The following is a 22,872-nucleotide window of genomic DNA, read 5'->3' on the forward strand; positions in this document are numbered from 1 at the left end:
TCCAGTATTCTGGCCTGGAGAATTCCACGGACTGTATAGTCCATGGGGTCACAAAGAGTCGGACACGACTGAGTGACTTGCACTTGCACTTGTACTGAAGAGGCATTCAATAAAAGTTGAATATTGTTGATGAGATTGATAATATCATCCTTGAAAAGCTCTTGCCTCATCAATATTATTTAATCAAATAAATTAGATATTATTAACTTATTATTAACTTCCATATAAAATGAAAAACTTTTTTAAGAGATTCAACCAGATATTTTAAGGTCTTTTTCTTTTTCCTGATATATTTATATATCTACAATCCTTCATTTATTCACTTGCTTGTGAAAGTCACTCGGTCGTGTCTGACTCTTTGTGGCCCAGTTGTCTTAAACTTCATTTTTCTTTGCTTTCTCTTTTCAAATCTATATGAATCACTTTATTTCCAGTCCTCTTTGGTTTATAAAGGGGTATAGTATTAACAAGTAGGAGCATTATTTTGCGACAAAAGTCCGTCTAGTCAAAGCTATGGTTTTTCCAGTAGTCATGTATGGATTTGAAAGTTGGACCATAAAGAAAGCTGAGCGCCAAAGAATTGGTGCTTTTGAACTGTGGTGTTGGAGAAGACTCTTGAGAGTCTGTTGGACTGCAAGGAGATCAAACCAGTCAATCCTAAAGAAAATCAACTCTGAATTTTCATTGGAAGGACTGATGTTGAAGATGAAGCTCCCATACTTTGGCCATCTGATGGGAAGGGCTGACTCATTGGAAAAGATCCTGTTATTGGGAAGGATTGAAGGCAGGAGAAGAAGGGGATGACAGAGGATGAGATGGTTGGATGGCATCACTGACTCGATGGACATGAGTTTGAGTAAGCTCCAGGAGTTGGTGATGGACAGGGAAGCCTGGCGTGCTGCAGTCTATGGGTTCGCAAAGACTCAGACATGACTGGGTGACTGAACTGAACTGGTAGTATAAAATGTTTTCGTGCTCCAGGAGCCCAAGGCACTGCTGTTTTGTATGAAGTCACTTTTCTCTCTCTTCATTTGACCCTTTGAATACAGCCACCATACTGCAAGGAAGCCCAGGTCACTTAGGGTAGCCTATTGTCAAAGATAGATAAAGCCAGACATCAGTGAAAGGGATGAAAACATTTTATTCCATCACTCCTGACAGTAGGGGAAAGAGCCAGGCTCAGTCCTGGTTTGTGTGGAGAGGACTAGGGATTTAAAGGGAAAATGAAAGAGGAGAGGTGGGGGAAGAGAGACGAGCTCAAGCCGAACCATTAAGAGGGTTAATGAGTATAAATATAATTAGGGCGGCTGGGCCTGCTAGCTGTCAATTTGTTGAAGGTAGAATTGTATCCTTCACAAACACTGGGAACAGAGACTCTGTCCTTCCTGAGGACTACATTTCAAAGGAATGGCTTTCAGGTCTCTAAGAAAGACACTCTTGATTTGTAGATGATACAGTCAGCCCTCGGTAAACATAGGCTGTGCATTGGCGGATTCAGCCAACTGTGGATCAAGAAATATTTCTTAAAAAAATTCCCAGGAAGGGGGTGGGAGAGATGCTCAAGAGGAAGGAGATATGTGTATACTTAGAGCTGATTCATTTTGTATGGCAGAGACCAACACAATACTGTAAAGCAGTTATCCTTCAATTAAAAATAAATTTTAAAATATTTCCAGAAATTTCCAAAAAGCAAAACCTGAGTTTGCCACACACCCTAGCAACTATTTACACAGCATTTACATTGTATTTAAAACTAATTGCAAAGCACTTCTATTGAGTGGGGCTTCCCTGGTGGCTCAGATGGTAAAGAATCTGCCCGCAATGCAGGAGATCTGGGTTTGATTCCTGCTTCGGAAAGATCCCCTGGAGAAGGGAATGGCAACCCACTCCAGTATTCTTGCCTGGAGAATTCCACGGACAGAGGAAGCTGGCAGGCTACAGTTCATGGACTTGCAAAGAGTCAGAAACGACTGAACCACTAACACTTTCAATTTCTTTACATTGTGTCAGGTATTGTAAGTGACCTAGAGTTGATTTAAAGTTTACAAGAGGATGTGCATAGCTTGTATGGAAATACTACGATGTTTTATATGACTTCGACGCCAGCAGATATTGCATCTGTAGGGCTCCTGGAACCAGTGCCCTGCAGATACCAAGGAGTGACTGTACACCTCAGAAGGGCAGAGGAAGGTATCACAATTGTAAGCCCTATTTAGTAAATGCTGTAGGAAGGGGACAGTTGGGGCTTTTCATCAGATGTTAGCAAGAACAATCTTTAAATTCTGGCAGCACTGAGCTTTCTGAGGCAGGCATTTTAAAAGGAACTGGAGTCATCCTGGGACCCAACCTTATGCTGCTAGAAGCCGTGAAGGGTTTGGGCATCTCTTAGAGCAAGGGTTTGGGCAGCGGTTCTGCTGTTTTCCCCTTGCCCATAGGACCTGAGTCCCCTGGTCCTTAGCCTCAGCCATGCTGAATGAGCCCGTTGGAAGCAGATCCTTCAGCCTCTGGTCAAGCTGTCCTGGCTGGTGCTGTATGGAGCAGAGATGAACCTTCCCCTCTGATCCCTGCCAAACAGCAGATCTGTGGACAAAAATAATAATAATGATTATGATTATTACTGTTTCAAATCATGAAGTTTTTGGGTAGCTTGTTATACAGCAACCACCAACCAAACACCTGCTAAGTGTAAGACATGGATCTATCAATTATCATGAAAGAAAAGAAATCACTTAATAATGAACTTTTTTCTTGGTCAGTTTTTATGCCACCACTACTCTCACCAATAGATTAAAAATTTTAACTTTGAAAAGCTAAAATTACTTAATAATTGACATTAACATTCCTTCCAGAAAAAAAGAACTAGGCACTTAAGTCAGAGGCACTTTTGATGATGGCGATTAACTGACTTGGACATGGTTGACATTAGACTTCTAGACTAGGGTTACAAAACTTTTATTTCCCTTACTTCCTTCTCCTCCTAGAGCTTTTAGTGGCCATCTTAAAAATCAATCTTATCACGTCTTTCCCCTGTTTAACTGGTTTCCTGCTGTTCGTAGAAATCAACGTCCTGCTTCACAGCCTACAGATTCCTTTTCATCTCCCTCTGTGTCCTCATTGAAAATTGCTCCCCCAGGCTTCCTTCACCTCTTCAGTCTCTCCTTTCCGTCAGTTAGGTATCAACTTCAATGTCAGTTTCTTGGATTTCCTTATTAAATATTCTCATGACACTTACTATAATCATAGTGATTTACATGTTAATGTTTCATGTTTATTTCCTGGTTATGTGTTAACTGCAATCACAGTAGCAACCGTGTCTGTTTAGTTCTATTCTGTGACCACAGGGTCTAATATGATTCTGGGCATCTAAATGACTCACCAAACTATTTCATTAATAAATGACTGATTATGATAATCAAGATATAGCTTCTTCTTATTGGAGCCTCAGATTTTGTGCAGGTAAAATCCTTACTCTTGTTATGATCTGATAGTCCAAAAAAATGTCAAAGACCATAAATGGCAGTTAACTAAAAATAAAGTTTATCTTTTATTGTTGTTCAGTTGCTAAGTCATGTCCCACTCTTGGTGACCCCATGAACTGCAGCATGGCAGGCTTCCCTGTCCTTCACCATCTCCTGGAGTTTGCTCAAACTCATGTCCATTGAGTTGGTAATGCTTTCTACCCATCTCATCCTCTGCTGCCCCGTTCCCCTCCTGCCCTCAATTTTTCCCAACATAAGGGTCTTTTTCAATGAGTAAGTTTGGCCACATCAGTTGGCCAAAGTATTGGACCTTCAGCTTCAGCTTTAATTGAAGTTTTTGAAGTAATTGAAGGACTAATAATAAAAATTAGTCCTTCAAAAAGAAAATTAGTCCTTCCAATGAATATTCAGGGTTGATTTTCTTTAGGATTGACTGGTTTGATCTCCTTGCTGTCCAAGGGACTCTCAAAAGTCTTTTCCAGCACCACAATTTGAAAGCATCAATTCTTCAGTACTCTGCCTTCTTTATAGTCCAGCTCTCAAATCCATACATGACTACTGGAAAAACCATAGCTTTGACTATATGGACCTTTGTTGGCACAGTGATGTCTCTGCTTTTTAATACACTGTCTTAAGTTTGTCATAGCTTTTCATCCAAGGAGCAAGTGTCTTTTAATTTCATGGTTGCAGTCACAGTCCATGGTGATTTTGGAGCCCCAGAAAATAAAAGCTGACACTGTTCCCATTTTCTCCCTTTCTATTTACCATGAAGTGATGGGACCAGATGCCATGATCTTAGTTTTTTGAATGTTGAATTTTAAGCCAGCTTTTTCACTCTCCTCTTTCACCTTCATCAAGAGGCTCTTTAGTTCTTCTTCACTTTCTGCCATAAGGGTGGTCTCATCTGCCTATCTGAGGTTGTTGATATTTCTCCTGGCAATCTTGATTGCAGCTTGTGCTTTATCCAACCCGGCGTTTTGCATGAGGTACTCTGCATACAAGTTAAATAAGCAGGGTGACAATATACAGCCTTGGCGTACTCCTTTCCTGATTTAGAATCAGTCCATTGTCCCATGTCTGGTTCTAACTTTTGCGTCTTGACTTGCATACACATTTCGCAGGAGGCAGGTCAGGTATTTCCATCTCTTGAAGAATTTTCCACAGTTTGTGGTGATCCACATAGTCAAAGGCAGAGTCAATAAAGCAGAAGTAGATGTTTTTCTGGAACTCTCTTGCTTTTTCTGTGATTCAATGGATGTTGGCAACTTGATCTCTGGTTCCTCTGCCTTTTCTAAAACCAGCTTGAACATCTGGAAGTTCTCTGTTCACATACTGTTGAAGCCTGGCTTGGAGAATTTTGAGCATTACTTTGCTAGCATGTGAGATGAATACAATTGTGTGGTTTTAACATTCTTTGGCATTGCCTTTCTTTGGGATTGGAATTAAAACTGACCTTTTCTAGTCCCATGACCACTGCTGAGTTTTCCAAATTTGCTGGCATATTGAGTGCAGCACTTTCACAGCATCATCTTTTAGGACTTGAAATAGCTCAGCTGGAAATCTATCACCTCCACTAGCTTTGTTCTTAGTGGTGTTTCCTAAGGCCCACTTGACTTTGGACTCCAGGATGTCTAGCTCTAGGTGAGTGATCACACCATCATACTTATCTGGGTCATGAAGATCTTTTTTGTATAGTTCTTCTGTGTATTCTTGCTACCTTCTCTTAATATCTTCTGCTTCTGTTAGGTCCATACCATTTCTGTCCTTTATTGTGCCCATCTTTGCATGAAATGTTCCCTTGGTATCTCTAAGTTTCTTGAAGAGATCTTTAACCTTTCCCATTCTATTGTTATCCTCTGTTTCTTTGCATTGATTACTGAGGAAGGCTCTCTTATCTCTCCTTGCTATTCTTTGGAACTCTGCATTCAAATGGATCTATCGTTCCTTTTCTCCTTTGCCTTTCGCTTCTCTTCTTTTCTCAGCTATTTGTAAGACCGCCTCAGACAACCATTTTGCCTTTTTGCATTTCTTTTTCTTCACATTATGTACTCTGCATTTAAATTAAATAAGCAGGGTAACAGTATGCAGCATTGATGTCCTCCTTTCCCAATTTGGAACCAGTCCATTGTTCTATGTCCAGTTCTGTTGTTTCTTGACCTGCATACAAGCTTCTCAGGAGACAGGTAAGGTGGTCTGGTATGCCCATCTCTTCAAAAATTTTCCACAGTTTGTTGTGATCCACACAGTCAAAGGATTTAGCATAGTCAATGAAACAGATTTTTTTTTTTTTAAAATTCTCTTGCTTTTTCTATGATCCAGTGTATGTTGGCAATTTGATCTCTGGTTCCTCTGCCTTTTCTAAATCCAGCTTGTACATCTGGAATTTTCGGTTCATGTACTTACTGCTGAAGCCTAACTTGAAGGATTTTGAGAATTATATTGCTAATATGTGAAATCAGTGCAATTGTGCAGTAGTTTGAACATTCTTTGGGATTGCCTTTCTTTGGAATCAAAATGAATACTGACTTCTTCCAGTCTTGTGGCCACTGCTAAGTTTTCCAAATTTGCAAGCCACATAGAGAGGCAAAAAAAAAAAAATCTTAAAAAACAAGCTACCCAATTTTGAAAATGCACAGAAGAATTGAATAGACATTTTTCCAAAAAGACATACCAATGGCCAAGAGGCACATGTAAAGATACTCAACATCACTCATCATCAGGAAAATGCAAATCAAAACCACAATGAGATATCACCTCCCACCTATCAGAATAGATATCATAAAAAAGGCTGTAAATAACAAATGTTGGCAAGAATGTGGAGAAAATATACCTAGTACACTGTTGATGGGAAGGTATATTGAGCAGCCACTATGGAAAAGAATATGGAAGTTCCTTAAAAAAAAAGAAAAAAAAAAAAAGAACTACCAGATGATCCAGCAATTCCACTTCTGAATATTTATTGGAAGAAAATGAAATCACTAGCTCAAATAGATATCTGCACCTCTATATTCAGAGGAGCATTATTTACAGTATCCAAGACATAGAAGTAACCTAAGTGCTCACTGACTGATGAATGGATAAAGATAGTTGTATATAATGGAATATTATTCAGCCACAAGAAGAAGGAAATCCTGCATTTGTGACAACAAGCATAGGATCATGAGGGTATTATGCTAAGTGAAATAAGTCAGACTGAGAAAGACAAATACCATATGATATCTGATATGTGAAATCTAACATAAAGGAAAAAACAAAATGAAACTCATAGACACAGAGAAGAGATTGGTGGTTGCCAGAGGTGGGCAGGAGTGGGTAGGTGAAATGGGTGATCATGGACAAAAGGTACAATCTTCCAGTTATAAATAGATAAGTTATGGGGATGTAAAGTACAGCATAGTGACTACAGTTAAAATACCACCTTGTGTGTGTGAAGAAGAAATCTTAAAGTAAACCTTAAAATTTCACATCACAAGAAAAAAAGTTGTACTTACGTGTGGCTATAGATGTTAACTAAACTTGTGATAATCATATATGTATATATATGCATACATATATCAAATCACTATGTTATATACCTAAGACTAATACAATGTTATATGTCAATTTTATCTCAATTTTTAAAAGAATTAAAAAGTAACCAATCTCAGTTATTCCAGAGATTTGGTTCTTGGGCTCTGATTATTCTTTCATTCATTTATTCATTCATTCACGTAGCCAGAGATCATGCCATCCGTCCACTCAAATATTCAACTGATGTTTAGTGAGTGCCTATTATGTGTCAAGTACTTTTCCAAGCACTGAAGATATAGTAGTGAATGGTAAATGCATGGTGTCTGCGCTCCAGAGTTTATGGTCACATGGGGGAAACAGACCTAGAACAAACAGAAATTGTCAAGTGTGAATATATTACAAAAAAGAAAGTCAGGAAACTATAGGAGTGCATCCTGGAAGAGCTTTACCAGGCACAGGAGTAGGGCTGCCTGGGTGGGTGGAAGCAGACAAAGGCTTTTCCCTTCTTCCCCTTCACTTCTGCAAGAAAAAGTCTAAAATTCATAGCCAGTAGAAGGGAAGGGTTCATTTCAGGCAGAGGAAAAAGCTTTTGGAAAGACTGTGCATCAGGAAAAAGTGTGGGTGATTCAGGGAGCTGTAGGAATGAGAATGTGGTTGAAGTGTAAAAAGCAAGAGGAAAAGGCAGGAGGTATGGATAGAGGTGATGTCAAAGTCCTGGTTAAAATTTTGGACTTGATTCTAAAGGTGACTGGAAGGTTAAGGTTTTAGGGTAAGGGGCACAGTGACACTCTGTTACCAAAACCTACAAGAGTGTTCATCACTTAACAGGTATTCTGCTAATATTTATTTAACTAAACACCTAGTTTGACTTCAAGGCCACTGCTGAATTCTGTGAGGCCCAGGTCAAAATGAAATCAATCATACTGATCAAACTGATTTCCTCAGTTTTTATTAAAGATGCAAACATTTGTATAGCACAGGGAACTATACTTAATATTTTGTAGAAACTTACAAGGGAAAAGAATCTGAAAAAGAATATATGCATACTTGAATATATACACATATTTATAATATATGTGTATTATGTATGTATGTGTATATGTGTGTGTGTATATAGATAGATAGATAGATAGATAGATATGTGTGTGTGTGTATGTGTTAGTTGTTCAGTTGTGTCCAACTCTTTGTGACCCCATAGACTGCAGCCCACAAGGCTCCTCTGTCCATGGAATTCTCCAGGCAAGAATACTGGAGTGGGTTGCAATTCCCTTCTCCAGGAGCTCTTCCTGACCCAGGGATAAAACCCAGAAGCAGGAAATGGCAATCTGTCCCAGTATTCTTGCCTGGAGAATCCAATGGACAGAGAAGCCTGGTGGGCTTACAGTCCATGGGGCCACAAAAGAGTCAGACGTGACTAAGCAACAACAGAAACATTATATAACTGGGTCACTTTGTTGTGCACCTGAAACTAACACAACTTTGTAAATCAACTATACTTCAATAAAAAAAGAGAAAAAAATTGCAAAACCTACCAGTCATTTCCCTCTCAAGTTAAACACTACTTTGGCCAGGATGAAATATCCTTCTCATGACCACTCAGCCCTTTCACTGTGCACTCTGGAATGTCCAGCGTTTCCTCATATCTCCCAGGTTCAAGGTCAGGAGCAAGGGCTGTGTCCTCTCTGCTGTCCCCTCTGCCCACTGGACCCTCACGCTCTCATCCTCAGGTCATGGAAGCCCATCCCCTATTGTCTCCATTTTCTCCCCCTCAGTAAACGGCAACATCATTTTTCTGGTTGGCTAGGCCAGCATACTTTGGAGTCATCCTTGATTCCTCTTTCTCTTACCTTCTCCATCTAATCCATCAGCTCAGTCTTCACCTTTTCAAAATCCAACCACCTCTCAGATCCTCCACTGCCCATTCTCTGATCTGAGCATCTATGTTCTTACCAGCATCCTTGCAAAGTCCTTCCATCTGGCCTCTCTGCTTCTCTCTTTCCTTTTACCATGATTTCTTCTTAACATAGAAGCTGTAATGGTTAAATTTATGCGTTAATGTGGCTGGGTCCCTGTGCCTAGATACTTGGTCAAATACTCTTTCGGATGATTCTGTGAGGGTGTTTATGAATAAGATTTACATTTAAATCAGTGGACTTTGAGCAGATTGCTCTCCATAAGAAAGCCACAATATCAAAATATACTTGCACCCCAATGTTCATTGCAGCACTATTCATGGAAAGAACCTAAATGTCCAATGATAGATAAAAATGTGGTATACACTTAGAATGGAATGGTACTCAGCCACAAAAAAGAATGCAAATAATGCCACTGGCAGTAACATTAGATTGTCATCCTGAGTGAAGTTAAAGACAAACATCATATGATATCGATTATATGTGGAATCTAAAAAAAAATTATACTAATAAACTTATATACAAAACAGAAATAGACCCATAGCTACAGAAAACAACCTTATGGTTACCAAAGGGGAAAGAGGGGGAGAGATAAATTAGCAGTTTGGAAAAAAAAAAGGGGGGGGAGTTTGGGATTAACATACACACAATACCACATGTAAGATAATCAACAAGGACCTACTGTACAGCACAGGGAACTATATTCAATACCTTGTAATGACCTGTAAGGGAAAACCATCTTTCTCATATATTCATGTATATGTATATATGAATGTGTATATGTATATATATACACACATATTCTTGTATATAGGTATGTGTATGTGTGTGTGTGTATATATATATGTATGTGTCCAAATCACTTCTCTGTGTACCTGAAACGAACACAACATGGTGAATCAACTATATTTCAATAACAATTTTTTTAAAATAGGAAAAAACTAATTTAAAAAAAAAGACAGGGTGAGATCACCTTGGGAGTAAATGCAGAGAAGAGGAAAAAAGAGGTTCCAGAATTCTTGCTTTTCCTCTTGATCCCCAAGGGGTGCTCTTAGTTGAAGGAGCTGCTAGCTAGTTTGAGCCTCATGGATCAGCAATATATGTAGTTGAAGGGGCAGAGGTTTCCACATCTCAGCAGGGGCTCCAGTAGGGAGACAGAGAGGGTATTTATTAAGGTTAAAAGTTTAAAGATTTCACATTGAGCTTGTACACTGTACTTTCTGTCAGTTTTTAAAAGCAACTTTATTGAGATACAATCCACATAGTATAAAATTCACCCACTTAAAGTATACAATGCAGTTGTTTTTAGTTTATTATATTCACAGTTATGCAACAAACCAAAATCTGTTGAGAACATTTCCGTCACACCAAGGAGATATCCCATACAAAATGAGCAGTTCAATGCCCCCAACCCTAGGCAACTACTAGTATACTTACTATCTCTGTAAAAGTGTTAGTCGCTCAGTCATATCCAACTCTTTGAGACCTCATGGACTGTAGCCCACCAGGCTCCTCTGTCCATGGAATTCTCCAGGCAAGAATACTGGAGTAGGCTGCCATTTCCTCTGCCACGGGATCTTCCTGACCCCAGAATCGAACCCAGGTCTCCCATGTTGCAGGTAGATTCTTTTACCATCTGAGCCCCCAGGGAAGCCTTATCTATCTACCTGACCTATAGATTATATCTTGATCTCTATAGATTTGCCTGTTCTAGACATTTCACATAAATAGACTCATACAATATGTGGTCTTTGGGAAAGTTTCTATCATTTAGCATAATGTTTTCAAGGTTTATCCATGTTGCAGCATGTTTCAGTACTTCATGCTTTTTACTGTTGAGTAATATTTTGTTTTATGGGTATCAGTTCGGTTCAGTCACTCAGTCGTGTCCGACTCTGCGACCCCATGGACTGCAGTATGCCAGGCCTCCCTGTCCATCACCAGCTCCCGGAATTTACTCAAACGCATGTCCCTTGAGTTGGTGATGCCATCCAACCATTTCATTCTCTGTCATTCCCTTCTCCTCTCACCTTCCATCTTTCCCAGCATCAGGGTCTTTTCAAATGAGTCAGTTCTTCGCATCAGGTGGCCCAAGTATTGGAGTTTCAGCTTTAGCATCAGTCCTTCCAATGAATATTCAGGACTGATTTTCTTTAGGATGGACTGGTTGGATCTCCTTGTAGTCCAAGGGAATCTCAAGAGTCTTCTCCAACACCACAGTTCAAAAGCATCAATTCTTTGGCACTCAGCTTTCTTTATAGTCCAACTTTCACATCCATACATGACTACTGGAAAAGCCATAGCTTTGACTAGACGGACATTTGTTGGCAAAGTAATGTCTCTGCTTTTTAATATGCTGTCTAGGTTGGTCACAACTTTACTTCCAAGGAGCAAGCATCTTTTAATTTCATGGCTGCAGTCACCATCTGCAGTGATTTTGGAGCCCAGAAAAATAAAGTCTGGCACTATTTCCACTGTCTCCCCATCTTTTTGCCATGAAGTGATGGGACCACATGCCATGATCTTAGTTTTCTGAATGTTGAGCTTTAAGCCAACTTTTTCACTCTCCTCTTTCACTTTCATCAAGAGGCTCTTTTGTTCTTCTTCACTTTCTGCCATAAGGGTGGTGTCATCTGCCTATCTGAGGTTATTGATATTTCTCCCGGCAATCTTGATTCCAGCTTGTGCTTTATCCAGCCCAGTGTTTCTCATGATGTACTCTGCATATAAGTTTAAAAAAAGCAGGGTGACAATATACAGCCTTGAAGTACCCCTTTTCTTATTTGGAACCAGTCTGTTGTTCCCTTCCCAGTTCTAACTGTTTCTTCCTGACCTGCATACACGTTTCTCAAGAGGCAGGTCAGGCGGTCTGGTATTCCCATCTCTTGAAGAATTTTCCACAGTTTGTGGTGATCCACACAGTCAAAGGATTTAGCATAGTCAATAAAGCAGACTTTTTCTGGAACTCTTGCTTTTTCAATGATTCAACGAATGTTGGCAATTTGATCTCTGATTCCTCTGCCTTTTCTAAAACCAGCTGGAACATCTGGAAGTTCCCAGTTCACATACTGTTGAAGTCTGGCTTGGAGAATTTTGAGCATCACTTTGCTAGCGTGTATGATGAGTGAAATTGTGTGGTAGTTTGAGCATTCTTTGACCTTGCCTTTTTTTGGGATTGGAGTGAAAACTGACCTTTTCCAGTCCCGTGGCCACTGCTGAGTTTTCCAAATTTGGTGGCATATTTAGTGCAGCACTTTCACAGCATCATCTTTTAAGATTTGAAATAGCTCAACTGGAATTCCATCACCTCCACTAGCTTTGTTCATAGTGATGCTTCTTAAAGCCCACTTGACTTTGGACTCCAGGATGTCTGGCTCTAGTGATGTGATGTGATGGTGTGTGATGTGAGTGATCACACCATTGTGGTTATCTGGGTCATGAAGATCTCTTTTGTATAGTTCTTCTGGGTATTCTTGCCACCTCTTCTTAATATCTTCTGCTTCTGTGAGGTCCATACCATTTCTGTCCTTTATTGTGCCCATCTTTGCATGAAATGTTCCCTTGGTATCTCTAATTTTCTTGAAAAGATCTCTAGTCTTTCCCATTCTATTTTTTTCCCTCTATTTCTTTGCATTGATCACTGAGGAAGGCTTTCTTATCTGTCCTTGCTATTCTTTGGAACCCTGCATTCAAATGGGAATATCGTTCCTTTTCTCCTTTGCCTTTAGCATCTGTTCTTTTCACAGCTATTTGTAAGGCCTTCTCAGACGACCATTTTGTCTTTTTGCATCTTTTTCTTGGGGATGGTCTTGATCCCTCCCTCCTGTACGTCACGAATGTCCATCCCTAGTTCTTCAGGCACTCTATCAAATCTAATCCCTTGAATCTATTTCTCACTTTCATTGTATAGTCATAAAGGATTTGATTTAGGTCATACCTGAGAGGTCTAGTGGTTTTCCCTACTTTCTTCAATTTAAGTCAGAATTTGGCAATAAGGAGTTCATGATCTGAGCCACAGTCAGCTCCCAGTCTTGTTTTTGCTGACTGTATAGAGCTTCTCCATCTTTGGCTGCAAAGAATATAATCAATCTGATTTTGGTTTTGACCATTTGGTGATGTCCATGTGTAAAGTCTTCTCTTGTGTTGTTGGAAGAGAGTGTTTGCTATAACCATTGTGTTCTCTTGGCAAAACTCTATTAGCCTTTGCCCTGCCTCATTCTGTACTCCAAGGCCAAATCTGCCTGTTACTCCAGGTATATTTCTTGACTTCCTACGTTTGCATTCCAGTCCCCTATAATGAAAAGGACATCTGCGGGTGTTAGTTCTAGAAGGTCTTGTAGGTCTTCATAGAACTGTTCAACTTCAGCTTCTTCAGCATTACTGGTCGGGGCATAGACTTGGATTACTGTGATACTGAATGGTTTGCCTTGGAAATGAAGAGAGATCATTCTGTCATTTTTGGTATATTTATGGGTATATCATGTTTTATTTACCCATTCATTAATTGATAGTCATTTGAGATTTTTATACTCTTGGGCTATTGCAAATAATAATATGAATGTTTGTTTACAAACTTTTGTGTGGACATGTTTTCATTTCTTTGGGTATACACCTAGGAATAGAATTGCTGTCATAAGGGAATACCGTAAGAAATTGCAAAGTTGTGTTGAAAAGTGGCTGCATCATTGTACATTCCTCCAGCAATATGTGAGTTCTAATTTCTCCACATCATTGCTAACCCAAGTTATTATCTGTTTTTTTGATCCTGGCCATTCTGAGGAGTATGGCATTGTATCTCTTTTTGGTTTTGATTTGCATTTATCTGATGGCTAATAATGCTGAACATCTTTTTGTGTGCTTATTTGCTATTTGTGTATCTTCTTTGGAAAAATGTCTTTTTAAATCTTTTGCCCATTTCACAACTGAGTTTTTGTCTCTATTATTGAATTGTAAGAGATCTTTACATATTCTGATAGAAGTACTTTATCAGATATATGATTTGCAATTTTCCCCCAGTTCTGTGGGTTTTTTCACTTTCTTAAAAGTGTCCTTTGAAGAACTAAAGACTTTAATTCTGATGAAGTCCAAATTTTATATAACTGAATCCTTTTGTTGTACACCTGAAATAAATACAACATTGTGAATCAACTATACTTCAATTTAAAAAAAGAAAAAACCCTCAAATGCTCCCAGTCATTTCTCTCTTGGGTTACTTTGGCCAATCTAGATGTCTTCCGTTGCTGTTTTTCTTTGCTTTGGATAGAATTTGCAGAACAATGTTGAATAAAAGTAGTAAGAGCAGACATCCTAGTCTTGTCTTCACTTAGGAGAAAATATTCAGTTTTTAACCATTATGTATGATGTTAGTTGTAGGTTTTTCATAAATGACCTTTATTGAGCAAAGTGTAATCTAGCTTTTTTTTAAATCATGAAATGGTGTTGGACTTTGCGAAATGTCTTTTCTGCATCTATTGAGATACTCACGTTCCCCCCTCCCCCGCTTTCCCATTAACAGTGCATTGATATTTCTCGTATTGTGGAACCATCCTTGCATTCTTGAGATAGAATTGTCTCAAGATAATTTGGTCATCACGTACAGTATCTTTCATGTGCTGCTGGATTCAGTTTGCTAGCAATTTGTTAAGAATTTTGGCATCTGTATTCCTAAGGGATATTTGTTGCCAGTTTTCTTACAGTGCCCATCTAACTTTGGTATTGAGATATATTCGCCTATAAAACAAGTTGGGAAGTGTTTTCTTTTCCATTTGAATATGTGATGAATAGGTGTTCTTTACTTTTTTCGTCCCTCAGTGAAGCCGCCCGGTCTAGGGGTTATGTTGTGGGTAGTTTTTTTTAAAAATTAGTAATTCAGTCTCTTTATTATACTGTTATTATTGTTTCTATTTCTTCTTGACTCAGTTTCACTAGGTTGTGTTCTTGAAATTTATCCACTTCACCTAGGTTATCTAATTTATTGGCGTACAATTATTCATAATTATCTCTTACAATCATTTTTATTTCTGTAATATTGGTACAAATGATGTTCTTTCGAGTCTAGTAATTTTTCTTTTTCTTTGTAATGACACGTGGCTTGCAGGATCTGTTTCCCACCATGGATTGAACCCAGGCCTCCATCAGTGAAAAGTGCAGAGTTCCAATCACTGGACCACCAAGAAATTACCTGATTCTAGTAAGTTGAGTCTTCTTTTTTGGTTGATCAGTCTAGCTAACAGTTTGTCAATTTTGTTGACCTTTTTAAAGAATTACCTTTTGGTTTCATTAATTTTCTCTATTTCAGTAATTATGCCCTTATCTTTATTTCCTTACTTCTTGCCTTGGGTTTAGTTTGAGCTTTTCCTAGTTTCTTAAAGTAGAAAGTTAGGTTGATCTGTGATTTTTTTTTTTTCTTTCTATAGATACTTATAGCTATACATTTCCCTTCATGCACTGGTTTGTTTACATGATGTCTTGGTATATTACTTGTTTCCATTCATTTAAAAGTATTTAATAACTTCCTCTGAGATTTCCTTGACTCATTATTGATAAGTTATTTAATTTTCACGTATTTGTAAATTCCCAAGTTTTGTTACTGATTTCTAACTTCATTCCATTGTGACTGGAGAACATACTTTGTGTGACTTAGTATTTTTAAATTTGAGAACTTTGGACTTGCTATGTGGTCTATCCTGGAGAATGATCTTTGTGTACTCTAAGAACATGTATTCTGCTACTGTTGGGTGGTGTCCAATAGATGTTTCTTAGGTCTAGTTGATTTATAATGTCCTTCAAATCGGTTTGTTGACCTTTTGCCTACGTGCTCTATCCATTATAGAAAGTGAGCTATTAGTCTCCTACTATTATTGCTGCATTGTATATTTTTCCTTTTAGTTTTGTTAGTTTTTCTTCATGTATTTTGTGGACCTGTTATTACGTGTACATATGTCGATAATTGTTTTATTTTCCTGATAGACTGACCCTTCAGTCATTGTAAAATGTTCTCCTTTATTTCTAGTAACATTTTTTTTTTTTTGGTTTGTTCTCAAATCGATTACTCTTTTATCAGTATAGTTACTCCAGTTTTCTTATGGCTATTTCATACATACAATTGATACATCATGTATCTATGATAGATATGATCTAAATCATATATACCTAAATATTTCACATATACATATAAAGATATGCATTACTTAGATTATGACCAATCCAACGCAGGCACGTCACATCAGTGGAGATTATACGCTACACACTGCTAGGACACTGCGTAAGTCTTTGGAGAAATTCAGATTCCTTACCAAAATAAACTCAAATAAGGGTCTATTTCTAATCTGTTAAATGGACAAAGATTTTAAAAAGTGGAATGAGAAAGCCCTTAAAAATATGAAACACTCTTTAATGGCATGGGAAGATATTAGTATGACATGGTAAATGAAAAAAGGTTACAAAATGGTACGTACAGTTTAACCTTACTCTGATTAAAACAATATATAACATGTATATCCAAATAGCAACTCAAAGGTTGACAGTCATGTCTGAGTATTCAACATGGGATTTCTGTTTACTTTGTGCTCCTCTTCCTCTCCTCCTCCTCCTGGTTTTCTATAATATTGTCTTATTTTTCACTAAGAAAAAGGAAGAACAATTTAAAAATTTATTATGATATTAAGATGTGGTTATACACACACACAATTGAAATACCCAGCCATAGAAAAGAATGAAATTTTGACATTTTTTGGCAACATAGATGGATTTGGAGGGTATTATGCTAAGTGAAATAAGTCAGACAAATACTGTGTGGTATCACTTATATGTAGAATATAAAATATGCAACAAGGATATATTGTACAACATGGGGAATATAGCCAATATTTCATAACTATAAATGGAGTATAACCTTTAAAAGTTGTGAATCTCTACATTACACACTATAATTTACATAATGGGGCTTTCCTGGTGGCTCAGTGGTAAAGAACAAACCTGCTAATGCAGGAGGCATGAGTTTGACCCCTGGGTTGGGAAGATCGCCTAGAGAAGGAAACGGCAACCTCTTCCAGTATCCTTGCCTGGGAAATCCCATGGACAGAGGAGCCTTGTGGGCTATTGTCCACAGAGCTGCAACAGAGTTAGACGTGACTTATTGGCTGAACAGCAACTGTTTACATAATATTGTATATCAACCATACTTCAATTAAAAAATGTTATTTTTGCCTGTTAGTAATGGCAAAGATGATTTTAAATGCAATGCACAGTATTAGTAAGAAGTCAAATCATACATAAAATATGTGTTGCTAATGGTGGAATAAACTTGTTACCTAATGTCATTACTGGCATTGGCAACACAAATGAAAAACCTTAAAAACAGAAGTATTTCACTTCTAGGGCTTAAGCAAGTCATTAGAGATGGATGCAAAAAATGAATATATAAACTCAACTGTCCATTTTTAGGTTTTTGGTTAAATTACATCCTTATGAGCAATATATGTATTAAAAATCACATTTGCAGGATACTTATTGACATACAGGCCTGTATATTAAAAGGCAAAACAACAAACATTATGTCCTATATAATACTGATTTAATATGAAAATGTATGTTTCCTAAAGCTACCAACAAACTACCATGCAACTAGATGGCTTAAAACAATAGAAATTTACTCCTACCACAGTTTAGGCCAGAAGTCCAAAATCAAGGTGGCGGCAAGGTTGGCTCCTCCCAGAGGCTCTGGAGAATCTGCTTCATGCTTCTCTCCTAGCTTCTCGTAGTTGCTGGTAATCCTTGGTGTTCCTTGGCTTGTAGCTGCATCGCACTGATCTCTGCATATTGCCTCATGGCCCTCTCCCTGTGTTTATGTCCTCTTGTTGTAAGGACACCAGTCATTGAATTTAGGGCCCACCTTAATCTAGTATGACTGCATCTTAACTGATTTTATCTGCCAAGATCCTATTTCCAATGAAGAAGGTCACATTCTGAAGTTCTGGGTTGATGTGAATTTTTTTAAGACACTATTCAACCCACTATATGTATATAACTTACATATAAATAAGATTGGATAGCTCCATGAACAGTATTTCAGGGTAGGTTGATGGATAATTTAAATAATTTTTGTTTTTCTGCATTTAAGAATAAATCTTATGTTCTGAAGTTGCATTTATGTAAGTTCTAAATTTATTGTGAGTTGAACATCACTTGTAGCCAAAAATTACTCTCCCCACAACTCACTCTTTCTTCCTACAGCTCAAAATATATAGAATACATCATTTTATATATCATGTATCTTCTTGCAAAAACATCCAACATAGCCAATTCTTCCTCCAGCACTGAACATATTATTGGCCCTCTGGGTAAGCATCAGATGAAGCAGCCGACTTTTGTCTACCTTATTTTACAAAAATGAAAAAAAAAAAAAAAGATTTTCTAAGCATGACAGTATAATTCAATGTGGTCAAGTTAAATGAGTGAGTAATGAGACTCCACTGTTCCACTTTTACAGTTTGAGGGAAAACAAATTTCTTTTATATTTACAAAAAAAAAAACCAAACACTACAAACAACAGTGATAAATTAGAAAAGCCTCTATAACCAAGGGAAAAATAATTACTGATTTCCACAATGGATTTCTTTAAGAGGTTAGGTATATCTCTGAGACTTTCTGGATTTTTAAAGGTCCAGGAGAAGAGAACTTAAGGAAATAATAACATTGTGGGTATAATTATAGCCTGATTCTGTCTCTTAAAAATTCCTCCAATGTTTGCTTTCCTTTTAAAGATTTATGACTAATGTTTCTTTCATAACTGGAATAAACTACATATAAAATAATAAAAGTATTGTCATGTACAGAGGCTGACATCATGGGTAGTCAAAGAATATGTTTAATAAAAAATAATTAAACTTCCATTTGCTCTATAGAACATCATAGAAAGTAATTTAATAAATTACAAATGACTTTTTAAGACGTTTGCTCAACTACAGAAAGCAAATTCAGACTACACAAAACACAACTGGTAAATATTGCAAATGTCCAAAAGAAAAATTGGACTAAGACTTGAATCATGAAACCTGAAACAGGGCTATAAATACAAGGCAATAACAGCTATAATTCTTTTAGTAACTACCAACACATACTTGGATATCCTTTCAACTGCAACTTTAGTATTATGTAATTCTACTGATTTCTTTTTTTCTTATAACCCTTAACTTTACACAACCATGTTTGCATGTTTTTTTTTTTAAGCTGATAGCTGGACAACTTTTCCCCAATCAGTACTAGACAGAAGTATCTTGAAACCCAAGAGAATGTTTAAAGTTAATATTAGCCTTAATGCTTTGAAAACTGCAACTGCCTTTATTACATAGAAAGAGAATCACTAAGATGTTAACCAAATCCATTTGATCTAATTAGGAAAATACTTTATCTCATAAATTTGATATAAATTAGATTTTACTGACAAGATTTAGGGTTTTTTATTTCCCTTTTAAACTGGAGACAGAAAGGAATGAAGATCATGTGGGTAGGACTAGAGGGAGAGAAGGGAAATACGGATGGTGCTGAAATACTCCACCGGCAACCTATGTTAACTGTGTTTGAAAACTTTGGCTATCTCATAGTTGTATTCTAGTTAAACAAAAGTGCAATACTGCAAAGGGAAGATACTAAATATGTAATATATCATTTTCATGATGAAGAATTACTACCCACTTCTCCTGGAAGGGCATTATAGTGACTATTGCTAAGACATTGCATAAAGGACTATCAATTCAAAGTACTATTTTGGGAAAATACAAAAATCAATACAATCCCAATGGAACTGATATAATTTTGTAAATACATGTAACACTGTCTCTCTAATAAGGGATTATTTTACATACAGAAACATAATTTACTGGTAAAGGTCTTGGAAAATTCAATATAATTGCTGAATTCTTGACAAAGCAATAGAGTTGTATCAAAACAAACTGAAAGTTAATTTTTCTGTGGGAGAGAAGTGGGGTAGTTTTCCCCTAGCAAAGTTTGTCACTGACTTATTTATTTAAGTACCAGAACAATGCTTATCTCTCCTTAGGATGTAAATGATATTTTATAAACAATTTAACTCTGTTTTCAATATATATGAAGGTGAACCTGGACCTCTACCTTGTCAGAATAATAGCAGCTTTAGCAGGAGAAACTGTATCACAAATCAAATATCAGACAAATTTTACATGTTAAAGGGTTCTAAGAAATTGATCAGAAGCCTTAGACTTCCTTTTTTTGTGGTTTACAGGAATAATGTATATATTTTTTGAGATTATTAAAAGTGCATTTTCAAAATGGGCAATTCAGTATATTTAACATAAACTGATAACCCAACACTGATTCTGGGCCAACATTTAGTCTGCTTATACCTAGAAACGCAAAATGAATTTAGACTATCTGCATATTACTTTATCCTATTATCTGTTAATTTTGGAATATTTCCATGACATAAAACACAAATAGAAATCTACACAAATAAAGCAAACAAACAATTTCTTTTACATGAAGTATGCTGTGTTGAAAAGTTCTTTTCAGTGGTATTTCATGATTTACCTTTTCTGAACCCTGGAAACAGACATTACTCATCTGAGACATAATTATTTCTAATAGGAGGCCAAACTTTGAGAAGTTAAAACTAAATGTGTCTAGAGGGTGTCAAAATCACATGACACGGGATTATTTTATGACTTAATTTTACTGATTTTAGAGTTAAGCTCAGCAAAAAGCAAGTCATATTTCTTGCCCGATTAACATGATATATAGGATGTGTTTAAAAAACCCCTGAAAACAAGTATAGAATTAGAAACGAATGTAAACTTCCTAAACTAACTCAGCTGAGGTAACAGGTAGCCAGTTAAATTGGCCGATTGGGAAACTTATTTCTTCTTTAAAACACACTTGTACCTGAATTGGAAATATCAGCAGTGCATCACAACACTAGAGCATTTTCATGTAATTAAAGCAATGGATGTTGATGTAGATTCTACAGCTTTCATGACATTCATTAGCTGCCCAAATTATTGCTGAGTTTTGATCTGTAAATTATAGGTGTCAAGGAGGCTGTAAAACTATATTCAAATTAAATCAGTAATATGCATAAAGTATTCTGTGTTCACTGCAAATATATTAAATATACAACTCTTATTGAGCATAATTTTCATAAAATTAACCCCCAACAAAATTATAATGCCTTTTGTTGTAATTTTACACCTTTATGTATTTGATAGTACATACGAGTTCAGAAACTTATGAATCTTAAGAAATATTACATGCAAAACGTCTCTGAAAGCAGTTTGCACTTCTAAACAAATAACTGAAATGTTCGGTCAGTAAGTTATTGATGCACTCAACACTGGCATATTTACAATTAATAATTAAAGGGAAAAAAAAAAATCCAAAATCAGTTCATAATTTAAGTGCAGTCTGAGAATCAGTCTTCATTACTAGAATCTGAATCCTCGGATGACGATGATGTACTATCAGATCCAGATGAAGCATCGGCTTTCTCTGAACCCTCATCTGTGCTGTTTTCGTGGAGAGGACTCGGTTCAGTTCCCCCTTTGTCTTCCTGATCTCTAACTCTGGAATCTTCTTCCTTTACTTCCACAGACTTAGATGAGCCTAAGTCACTGTTTTTGTTTTTCTGTACATCAAAACTGTTGGACTGAGACAAAGTTGGAATATGAAGATTAAGGCCTGGAGTGAGAAGCATCCCTGGATAAAGAATATTAGATAGTAACAGTGGGTTCAGGGCTAACGGGCTGGCGGCTGCAGCTGTACTTAATGCAGCAGCAGAGGACGCTGCAGGAGAACCTGACACAGAGTTTTCACCGCCCTTCTCGGAGTTTTGGCTCTCTGTCCTCTCTTTTTTCCCTTCTACCTCCTTAGAGTCATTTCCCTTTTTTTCTTCTGTTCCGGATTCTGTCGGCTTTGTCAGGAGCCCTCCCATGCCCAACAGATTTGGCATTCCCGACAGCAGCATGGGGAACATGGCGGCCACGTTTTTAGCTTCTCCTCCAGAAGAAAGGCCAGCAGGCATTCCCATCAGCCCTGCAGTCACTTGCAGTGATTGCAAGTTTTGTAGGTTTTGTTGTAAGGCCTGAAGAGTTGTGAGGTCCACACCTGGAAGTAATCCATTGGCTAGCAAAGGATTGCCTGAAATACTGGTGGCAGTTGCAGCTGCTGCTGCCGCTGTGGCCTTCGCAATTCCACTTTTAGGTCGTCTCCCTCGCCTGCTTACTTCCTCTCTGACCACGGGACCAGTGAGAATACGTTCATACATACTTTCTGGAAGAAATCCCTAAAAAAAAAAAAAAAAATCCATCAACAATAACCATTTTAAAATAAAATCAACAGCTATTAACTTATGATACAAACAAGCCATTAAAAACATGAAATTATTCATAAACTTATTCTGCATTGATACAAAATAACCAATTATGAAAGAGATAACCCAATTTTATCTTATTTTTAAGTAGGGCTTGAAAGAGTTCTTCCACTTCTCATTTTATCTTGAGAGCCTCTGGTTCTCTCTTGTAACTGTGAGGCATAGGTTTGTAAAATAGTTCTGGAAACTGAAAGACCCAAAAAATTTTATTCCTGCCATGCCCTTACTTGTTCACATCACCAGAAGACCAAAGAAACGCCCTTCTCCTAGTCTGGAAGAGCAGTATGCAAAGGACAGAAGTAAGTAACGATGAAAATGAGGTGCTTCTGACTCTTTTCTGACTATCCCTTTGGGAATAACGGAGACAGAGCCACGATGGGGGAAAAAATCACTTGGCTCAGAACAGTGGTAGCACCTGCAGACTGGGAAGCACCAAGTCCCAGGCAGTGGAGAACAACCACGGGGAATTTCTTGAAATTCCCCCAAGATTTTCTGAGGTTCAAAACTCCTAGAAGAACAAAACGAAATGAAACCACCCCCCTCCCACAACAAACAAACCAAAATTCCTAAA

At 37.5% G+C, this 22,872-nt stretch overlaps 1 protein-coding gene and 1 long non-coding RNA gene across 18 annotated transcripts in view; one reads left to right on the top strand and one right to left on the bottom strand.

Annotated features, from left to right (window-relative positions):
- LOC122420242 overlaps positions 1–22,872 on the top strand; it is a 44,073-nt gene that overhangs the window by 2,167 nt on the left and 19,034 nt on the right. Inside the window, exon 2 of the long non-coding RNA XR_006263242.1 lies at positions 15,000–15,092. This is a non-coding gene — a long non-coding RNA (uncharacterized LOC122420242). The remainder of the gene's footprint in view (positions 1–14,999; positions 15,093–22,872) is intronic.
- CHD9 (chromodomain helicase DNA binding protein 9) overlaps positions 18,753–22,872 on the bottom strand; it is a 219,426-nt gene continuing 215,306 nt past the window's right edge. For all 17 annotated transcript variants that reach the window (XM_043435138.1, XM_043435135.1, XM_043435129.1 and 14 more), the window contains one exon: positions 18,753–22,214. In XM_043435138.1, coding sequence (XP_043291073.1) covers positions 21,345–22,214 — 870 coding nt within the window. In that variant the 3' untranslated portion in view covers positions 18,753–21,344. The remainder of the gene's footprint in view (positions 22,215–22,872) is intronic.

The sequence above is a fragment of the Cervus canadensis genome, chromosome 18 (genome assembly GCF_019320065.1).
Source record: "Cervus canadensis isolate Bull #8, Minnesota chromosome 18, ASM1932006v1, whole genome shotgun sequence".
Lineage (NCBI taxonomy): Eukaryota > Metazoa > Chordata > Mammalia > Artiodactyla > Cervidae > Cervus > Cervus canadensis.